The 9,307-nt window shown below is 46.0% G+C and overlaps 1 protein-coding gene across 9 annotated transcripts in view; it reads left to right on the top strand.

Moving 5' to 3' along the window:
• Ppfibp1 (PPFIA binding protein 1) overlaps positions 1-9,307 on the top strand; it is a 149,609-nt gene that overhangs the window by 90,162 nt on the left and 50,140 nt on the right. For all 9 annotated transcript variants that reach the window (XM_028757506.1, XM_028757509.1, XM_028757503.1 and 6 more), the window contains 2 exons: positions 426-524; positions 1,793-1,998. In XM_028757506.1, the coding sequence (XP_028613339.1) occupies positions 461-524; positions 1,793-1,998 (270 nt within the window). In that variant the 5' untranslated portion in view covers positions 426-460. The remainder of the gene's footprint in view (positions 1-425; positions 525-1,792; positions 1,999-9,307) is intronic.

The following is a 9,307-nucleotide window of genomic DNA, read 5'->3' as shown; positions in this document are numbered from 1 at the left end:
CTTGAGTCTGTCTGCACCCTCCTGACCCTCAGCAGGCTTCTGTAGTAACCCTGTACACTTCACAGAGACCTCGAGGTCTGAAGAGCAGTGTGGTCACCATCTTACCAGACTTAATGTTTTGTAGTTTGGGGGACTGAGCTCAAAGCCTTGTACAACAAGGCAAACACTTTGTCACCAAACTTTACCCCCAACTCTCTGCTGGACCTTGAACAACCTTGAGTGCCAGATCTGCATCTTTTCTTATTAACTGGTAGAGACACAGAGGCTGAAGTGCTGTTGCATGCAAAAGTGATTAAGGGATCCAGTTAATTCAGCTCCATGCGGCTTCTGACATTCTCTGACTTCCAAATGCAGTTTTAATGTAGAGCCAGTGAGCCCACTTAAAGCATGCAGTGATAACATGGTGGTCTTCTGCCCTTCCCCAGGTTGAAGCTGGGATTTGCCCCTTGTAAGCAGGAAGATGATGAGTGACGCTAGCGACATGTTGGCCGCGGCGCTGGAGCAGATGGACGGGATCATAGCAGGTACCCATGCCGCACAGCCTGAGCGCCGTGCTTCCTGTCCTGCGTCCGCTCTGCCCTTATTTTAGCTTTCTGGCTCTCTCCAATGCTCGTAGGACCCCAGTTTTCACCTTTGTTCTGCTTCTCCAATTCTACCAGTTATTCTGATATTACGCTGCAAAGTGTCAGAAGTGTCACTTCCTTCTGCAGACTTCTCATGTTGCTGCAGATCTGAGTCCCGGGTGTCAGATGGGGGTGGCCCATGGACCACGCTAAGGGAATGTCCTCCCCTGTTTCTGTGAATGGCCTGTTCCTAGAAGTCAGCATTCTGGCCACAGGTGGCTTGGTTCCCCACTAAGCCTCAGGTTTCTACCTCTGCCAACCAGATCTCTCCTGTGAAATGCCCAGTAGGCACATCAAGGTCTTACTATGCTAAGGCTATAAACAAGGTGGCAGAGGAAATGCTTATACACGTATGCTCACATACACACAGTTATTTGTACTCTCACACATAGTTACACATATGCTTACATACACAGTCATACATATACATAGGTATACATATGCTCACATACACAGTCATACATACATACACATAGGTATACATATGCTCACATACACAGTCATACATATGCTCACACACACATAGTTACACATATATTCACATATACATAGTTGCACATATGCTCACATACACATAGTTGCACATATACTCACATACACATAGTTACATATATATTCACATATATTGTTGCATGTATGCGCACATACACATAGTTATATATATACTCACATACGCATAGTTGCACATAAGCTCAGATACACAGTTACACATATATTCACATATACATAGTTGCGTGTATACACACATACTCTTAGGTACACATATCCTCACACATAGTCATACATGCTGCTCATTGCACAGCACCACCTAAGTACGTAACTCATTTCATGGAATTCAAAGACCTCATGCTCTCTAAAATTTCATGTTTTCTGGGAGGCATGGCTCCACCTGACCTGTCGTCCCATTAGTTATGGTCGCTTTGAGCCTACCATGATCCTTTTCCATCCATCACAGCTGGCCTTTTTGTTAGGCATCAAACCATTCATATTTACCGTCAATGACATTTTAAATTTTCAACTATGTTAAGATTTAGAGAGATAGATCTACATTATTGGATGATTTGGTCTGCCTTTTCCCTGTTCTTTGTGATCATTGCTGGTGGCTAGGCTGAAGTGTGGTGTTTAACCTAACAAAAGTCCTATTGCTCTCTGATTTTCTCGGAAACCAGGTTCTAAAGCCTTGGAATATTCCAATGGGATTTTTGATTGCCAATCTCCCACCTCCCCGTTTATGGGGAGCTTGCGAGCTCTGCACCTCGTGGAAGACCTGCGTGGATTGTTGGAGATGATGGAGACAGATGAGAAGGAAGGATTGAGATGCCAGATCCCAGACTCAACAGCAGAAATGCTTATCGAGTGGCTTCAGAATCAAATGGTAGGCGTCCGTACGCTCCTTCTCTGTGCTGTCAGTCTTCTGTATGTGCCTTCTGTGTGCTGTCAGTCTTCTGTATGTGCCTTCTGTGTGCTGTCAGTCTTCTGTATGTGCCTTCTGTGTGCTCTCAGTCTTCTGTATGTGCCTTCTGTGTGCTCTCAGTCTTCTGTATGTGCCTTCTGTGTGCTCTGTCTTCTCTACGTGCCTTCTGTGTGCTGTCAGTCTTCTGTATGTGCCTTCTGTGTGCTGTCAGTCTTCTGTATGTGCCTTCTGTGTGCTCTCAGTCTTCTGTATGTGCCTTCTGTGTGCTCTCAGTCTTCTGTACGATCCTTCTCTATCCTGTCAGTCTTCTGTATGTGCCTTCTCTTTGTTGTCAATCTTTTGTTGTTTATTATAAAACTGAGAGCATAGACCAGCAGATCAGCAGAAGAGAAAAACATTTACACGGTAGAACATGAGACCCCCAGTTCCTCTCAGCTGTACAGAAAACTTGGAATTTTTCTTTATTTTATTTTATATGGGTGGATATCTTATCTTGCCTGCACATATGTCTGTATACCAAGCATATGTAGTGCCTATAAGGCCAGAAGAAGGTGTCAGGTTGTGTGTGCGTGTGTGTGTCTGTCTGTCTGTCTCACAACAGACAGTTGTGAGCCACCATGTGGGTGCTGGGAATTGAGTCATGCTCTGAAAGAACAGACAGTGTAGTCCCTAACCTCTCCATCTCTTCTGAGGATAGCTTTGAAAAGACTGTATTATATGCGTGCCAACAAGTTGCCCAATTCCACCTATAAAAATGGACTGACTTCTAGGCCTTACAACGACCTGGTATGGTCCTGTGAGGAAAAGAGTCTTGTCCATAACAGTAACAGTGGGGTGGGGCCCTGTGAAGGACTTAATAGGTATTCTAAACAGGAAGTACAGTGGGTGGATGCTTCAGAAAGCAGAAATTTGTGGCTGTGACTGAGAAGCGCCATCTAGTGGTGTGTGGCAGTCACGTCGCTTTCACTTCTGTTAGCTCCTTCAGTTTCTAGACATCCTTCTCCACCCACACTGGTGATATAGAGACTGTAGACATCACATCTGGTACGTGTTGAACACAGAGTCTAAAGAGCATCACCAAAGCAGATGAGAAGATAAGGAGGGTGACATAACAGTTAAGATGCGTGTGAATGCTTATGACCTTGTTGCGCTTACATAAAATCTAATGAAGGATTGAGGCCTGTTTTCAGACTTAATATGGAGGGATAGCTGCCTGCCTGCTCTGAGGGCCTGGATGCCCACCCTATTGCCAAAGCATTTCCTGGGGTGGTGCACAAATTCTGGAGCCCCAGCCAGTCCAGATCTGAGCCTGGTGTTCCTGGTTTCATCCAGTTAGTACCAGTCAGCCATCTTTCAGTGGTATTGCAGCTAGCTGCACAGAGTAGAATAGTTAGACATAGTCACTTTCAGAAACAGATGATGCCTGCTCATGAGACTTGATGCTTGCCCTGGGAGGGTCCTCTAGGGATTTAAGAGTCCAGGTTTGCTAGTTTCTTTGGGAGTAGCTTTGTGCTGTGAAACTCACTGTACCCTAGCACATTCCTCAGCCTAGTCCTACTTCCTATGTCTTTACTCTGGCATTCAGCACACAGTGAGAAAGGAATTTATTGCTTGGCTCAAGAGGACCTGTAGATAATTGACTTGTGCCTTTGGTTGAGTGTTTGTTTCTGAGGGCTAGAGGGGTGGGGTGCAGGAGGGGAGTCTGCAATTGTATTGTTAAGACCTGAGCTCAGTCTTAACAAACACCACTTGCTGAGGGCAGTGAAGGTGCCCTATCATGGCCACTCTGCGATGGCTGTCCCACACTTGAGAACTCTGCTGACTGGTAATATGATTGTGGACACTGCTCCCAAGGTTTTCCCAGAAGCCCCAGGATGCTTGCTTTAATGTCAGCTGGGGTATCTCAGTGTGCTGCTGTGTGACACGGGTGACTAAGATCACTTACAGGACACAGGCCTAAGATGCACCTTGTTTTCAAAGGCCTGAGAAAACATCATGAAAAGAGGGCCTTGCAGAAAGCAGCAGAGATGCACTGTGAGAGGCTGGAGGACACTCCAGCTGAGCAGATGCAACTCTGTGATTCTGAGACCAGCCAGAGGCCCAGAGAGAGCACATTCCACATCTGGACCCTGAAGTATGCACACTCACACATTTTTACAGTTTAAAAACATGTGCACTTGGGATTGGAATGTTTTCGTTTTTGAAATGTAAGCAATAAAGACTGGCTGGTGTGGTGATCATTTAGCAGGTCAGAGACTGGCTACTAATGCCTGATTTCTACGTTCCACCTCACATGTTAGACTCCTTGATTTGCAGACATTGAACTTAGCATCACTCATTTCATGAAGATGGCATTTTTGTAACCTCTACTGATTGTGAGATGACTCACGACATTGGCAAACGTGAGGCTCCCCTGTCAGTCTGCCTCTTGACCTCTGCTGCTGCAGTTCTGGGTCTCGATCCTCAGGCTCTGGGATTAGAAAAATCATTGTGAGAATATTCCAGGGCAAGTTAGATATGGTAGTTTGAATATGCTTGGCCCAGGGAGTGGCATTATTAGGAGGTGTCGCCTTTTTGGAGGAAGGGTGTCCCTGTGGAGGTGGGCTTTGAGACCTTCCTCCTAGCCACGTAGGAATCTTCTCCTGACTTCCTTTGGATGAAGATGTAGACCTCTGAGCTCCTCCAGAGCCATGCTTGCCTGGACATTGCTGTGCTTCCTCCCTGGATGATAATGGACTAAACGTCATAACCTGTAGTAAGCCAGTCTCAGTTAAATGCTGTCCTGTGTAAGAGTTCTTGGTCATCGTGTCTCTTCATAGCAGTGGAAACCCTAAGATATCAGGCATAGGCAGAAGCCATGTGTTTGGCTCAGACATATTCTTTTATTTGCCAACTTAAATCTATGGCTTGATAGACACACAGTCCTCCATTAGTGATATCTGTGTAACATACTGAACCTTTTCGACGTTACAATGGAATTCTATTCTGCCTCAATAACAGAGTGGGTTTCCTACTGGGCAGATTTTTCCCAATCACAGGAGACTACGTGCTGAGTCATAAATGTACACTTTTTAAGAAGCGTACAGTTATAGAAATACTGTTAAGACAGATTCATGCTTACACAGTGTCCCTTCACTGGGATACGCTATTAGCCATCTGTTTTCTTTTTTTCCTGGCTACCTTTGTTTGTTTTTTTTGCGACCTGGTCTCTCCGGGTACCCTAGGCAGGCCTCAAATTCTTATTCTGCCTCCTGAGAACTGGCATTACGGGCAGCTGCCCAGCTGCCAATTACATGAAATAATTAAGGAGGTGCTGCAATTAGTAAAGGAGTAGCCTGCATCCTTTGGGAAACCAGGGGTGCCCCCAGACCTGGCAAGAATGATAATTAACAGTGCAAATGCCCACTGCACTAATTAGTGTCTCTTAAAGGACACAGACTCTCAAGCTGGCCACCAGTGACCTTTCGTGAATCAAGACTTTAACTGCTTGACTGGAGTCATTAACAAATGACTGTAAAGTATCACAGGAACATCTTTGCAGCCTCAGAAGCATCTGTTCTCTCCTCACCAGCAGTGAACAGCTAGGATGACCATCCTGGCTCTTGATGATCATCCTGGTGGGGCCAGGGTCATTTCCCTCTATGGAAAAGCATCCTGTTAGATTCTCGATCTATAAAACCTGCTGTTGCCTGCCAGGTTCAGAGAGGAGTGCCCAGCATGTGTTAGCATGGGATCCTCCAGTTGTGTAAGGCAGAAAGCCTCATCCATCCCTTACTGAGGAGGAAAAGGAGACACAGAGCTAAGGAGAGCCTTGTATGGGGTACAGCCCACATTAGAACCCAGGTTTGCTCCTTTGTGTCTAGCTGTCACCCCATCTTCCTCTTTGCCATTCACAGCCTTCTTCCCATGATTACCAGCCTCCTTTACTTGATACTGTGACCTCTTCTCCACTTGCAGTGGGGGGGGGGGGTGGGAGTTGCTAGGGCTCCGGGTGTCTCACTTCCTTTTCTTGATGTTACGAAATACCTGGCAATAGCAACTTAAAGATGGAAGGCTTTATTTTGGCTCAGGATTTAAGAAGGAACCAGTCCACCATGGTGTGAAACACATGGCCAGGGGAGTGTAAGGTGGCTGGTCACACTGTGTCAGCAGTTAGGAGCAGAGAGATGACAGGAAGTGGGGCTGGGCTGTAAGACTCAAGGCCCTCCTCCAGGCTCCCCCATCTTCCAGTGAGTTTCCATGCCCAAAACCTTCCACAGCCTCTGTGACAGTACAGCCCTCTGGGAGCCATGGGGGAGGGGCACTTCAAACTGATGCTAGCGCTCTGCTCTTTCAGATCTTTGGTGGCCTTAGCTTTTATCTCGCAGTTTGTTTTATTCTTACAGAGTCTACCACTTTAACTGTCTTGAAGTGCATAGCGCAGTAGTGCTAAGCACATCCACACTGGTGTGTGTGTTACCATCCTCTGCCTAGAGAGGCCTTTCCATCTTGGAGACCCTGAGTCTGTGCTATTACATAACATCCCTCCCCCTCCCCCTTTACTTAGCTTTTGGAACTCTGTTGTCATTCTGTGTCTATGAACTTAAAAGGTCTAGATACTCTGCTAATAAAGGGTGAAAAGGGAAGAATAAATCCCAGCAAAATTATGTATGTCTGCACATCCCCTTTTAGTGTATTGACATAACCATGACTTCTGAAGTACTAAGTGGAGAAGTGATGAAAATTAAGTATCAGATCCTCTTCCTGTTGGATTCTCAGTGCTGACCCAGGTGCACTGCGACACCCAGGTTCCCTTTTTCTAAAGGGAAGTGCACTGTCGACAGGTAGGGTCTGGCTCCTTCATGCTCCTGCCTCTGTTCCTCCCATACCCACCTCTGCTCTCATCTTTGGTTTTGCCACTATCGTTGTCACCACCACCACCACCATCATCTCCTCCAACTCTCTGTGTCTGAGAGAATACATTTACTTTGACTTGGAAGGTTTGGGATTGGGAAGAAGGAACAGACAGAATGAGTTAGGCCTGAGTAAACTGAACAATGAAAACCATAAGCTCTCTGGCTCCATGGGTACTGTATTTGGAATGCTGTTATTATAGTAGAATCTTTGTTGGTTCTAAAAAGTATTTGTCATTTTATGGATCCTTCAACTTAAAATGTCAAATGTGAAGACAATACAACCTAAGATAAAAACCATTGAAGATCCATCCACCCAGCAGTACACTCTGAGCAACTTCCTGCCTTGCAAATGCACACAGCACTTTGATATTCGTGGAACAATGCCCATTACAAAGTTATACAAGTGTGTGCTGCATGCAAGGCGCTGCAGTAGACATGGAGAATAGAGTGGGTATGTTGTTTGAAAACAAACTTCTCTGATTCATGATGCTGAATCCTGTTGGGAATCCTGGGAACGAACATTACAGACATGAGAAATGTATGGTAAATAGAAAAGTGGTGAGAAAGCGCCAGCTGGAGAGAGAGTGAATCCATGTCACCTCAGAAGCATCTCTCAGAGCCTAACTTCTGGATAAGCAGCAAAGTGTGAAGGAACTGAGATAGACCATGGCCAGAGAAAGAGTTTTCCGGATGGTGTGAGCAGCCAGCACATGCATAACCAGCAGGCTGGCTGGCTAGTGACTCCACCAAGAAACTGACAGTTTCTGAGTCACACTCTGACTTGTAACCTATGTTCAAGCACCTCCGTTATCACACAGCATTTATCATCATGCTGAGAACATTCTGTGTGTGCATATGTGCATGTTCACGTGTGAGGGAACCTGAGTGTGGGAGTGCACGTGAGTGCATGCTCGAGTTTGATGGATAGAGGCCCGGATTTGATATTCAGTGTCTGCCTCGATCCATTTCTGTCTCATATATTGAGTCAGGGTCTCACACTTGAACCCAGTGCTTACCAATTCAGGTCGTCTTGGTAGCCTGCTTGCTCTGGGCTTCCTTGATCTCAGATCCTATCTCCACAACCCCGTGATTACAGACAGGTTGCTGTGCCCACTCGGCTTTTATGTGGGTGCTGGGGATCTTACGGCCATTCTTATGCTTAGGTGGCTGAGCCATCTCCCTAGCCACCAGAAATTTTGTTTTTATTTCCAGGGATGGAATTGAGAACCGTGTTCACTAGGCAAATTCTCTATTACTGAGCTACACTCTCATGGCTCAGAAATATTAACAGACCAGATTAAGCACATGTTAAAGAGAGTGTTCTTCTAGGCACAAGTCAGCTTCCTACAGGTCCTCCTGAGCCGTGGCCTGCCACTGGTGGCCTCTGGGTGTTAATGAGGAGAAAATCTTTTTGCCAGTAATAAATTCCTTTCTCAGTGTGCTGAATGCAGAGTGAAAGATCAAGTAGAATAGGAAGCAAAAGCAGGCTAAGAAATGTCCCAGGGAATGGTGGATTTCAGAACACCGAAATACTCACAAACCCCCAGCAAACCTGAATCCTGAAAATCTGAGGGAGACAATGCTCCCAGAACAAATGTCAAGTCTCACAAACAGACACCATCTGTTTCAAACACAAAACATCTCAAGTTGTTCATGCTGCCCTGTTAGCTGCACCATCGCGGAAAGATGAGTCACACTGTCTGCACTCAAAGTCCAAATACCCTGCAAGGCTCAGGGGACATCTTGGAAGAGGGGTGGAAGAAAACTTAGGAGCTGGAGAAAGGGGTGGAGTGCTATAGAATGCTGTCTTCAGGGCTGGGCTCTGCTCTCTGGAACTCACAGCTGAGATTTCCTGCACAAGGCCTGCACAAGATTAGGCCTGTCAGCATTCCTTCCTAGAGAGGGGAGGGGTGATGTCCTGCCTCTTAATGAGGAGCTGTAGGCAGTTAGTGGTTGGGGGTTGGGCGCCACGTTTTCAGTGTGCATCTCTGGTAAGTTGCCCATGTTCCTATAGGTGACTAGTTAAAGTCTTTAAAGACAAAAGAAGGAATGAAAGCCAAACCGGGATACTTGAGCAGAAGAAAAGGCTCCGTGAGTGGAGACGGAATAGTAAGGGTAAATATGCTCAGAGTATATCACGTATATGTATGAAGATACATGGAACCGACTATTATGCAAACTTAGTATATGCTAATAAGACACTTTAAAAATCAATATGATTGGTTGATAGCACGTGAGCATTGGCTCAGGACTGGACTGGTTGGGTTCCAGAATTTGTGTGATGACAGCTGTGTACCACCTTTCCAAGTTGATCTGATTTCCAAGTTGATTTAGGCAGAGCTCAGTACAGAGAACAGAGAAGATGGAGGGTGGAG

Source organism: Grammomys surdaster, unplaced genomic scaffold (genome assembly GCF_004785775.1).
Source record: "Grammomys surdaster isolate TR1022 unplaced genomic scaffold, NIH_TR_1.0 126176, whole genome shotgun sequence".
In the NCBI taxonomy this organism is placed as follows: Eukaryota; Metazoa; Chordata; class Mammalia; order Rodentia; family Muridae; genus Grammomys; species Grammomys surdaster.
The sequence above is the reverse complement of the archived record's forward strand: the minus strand, read 5'-3'. Positions and strand labels throughout refer to the sequence as shown.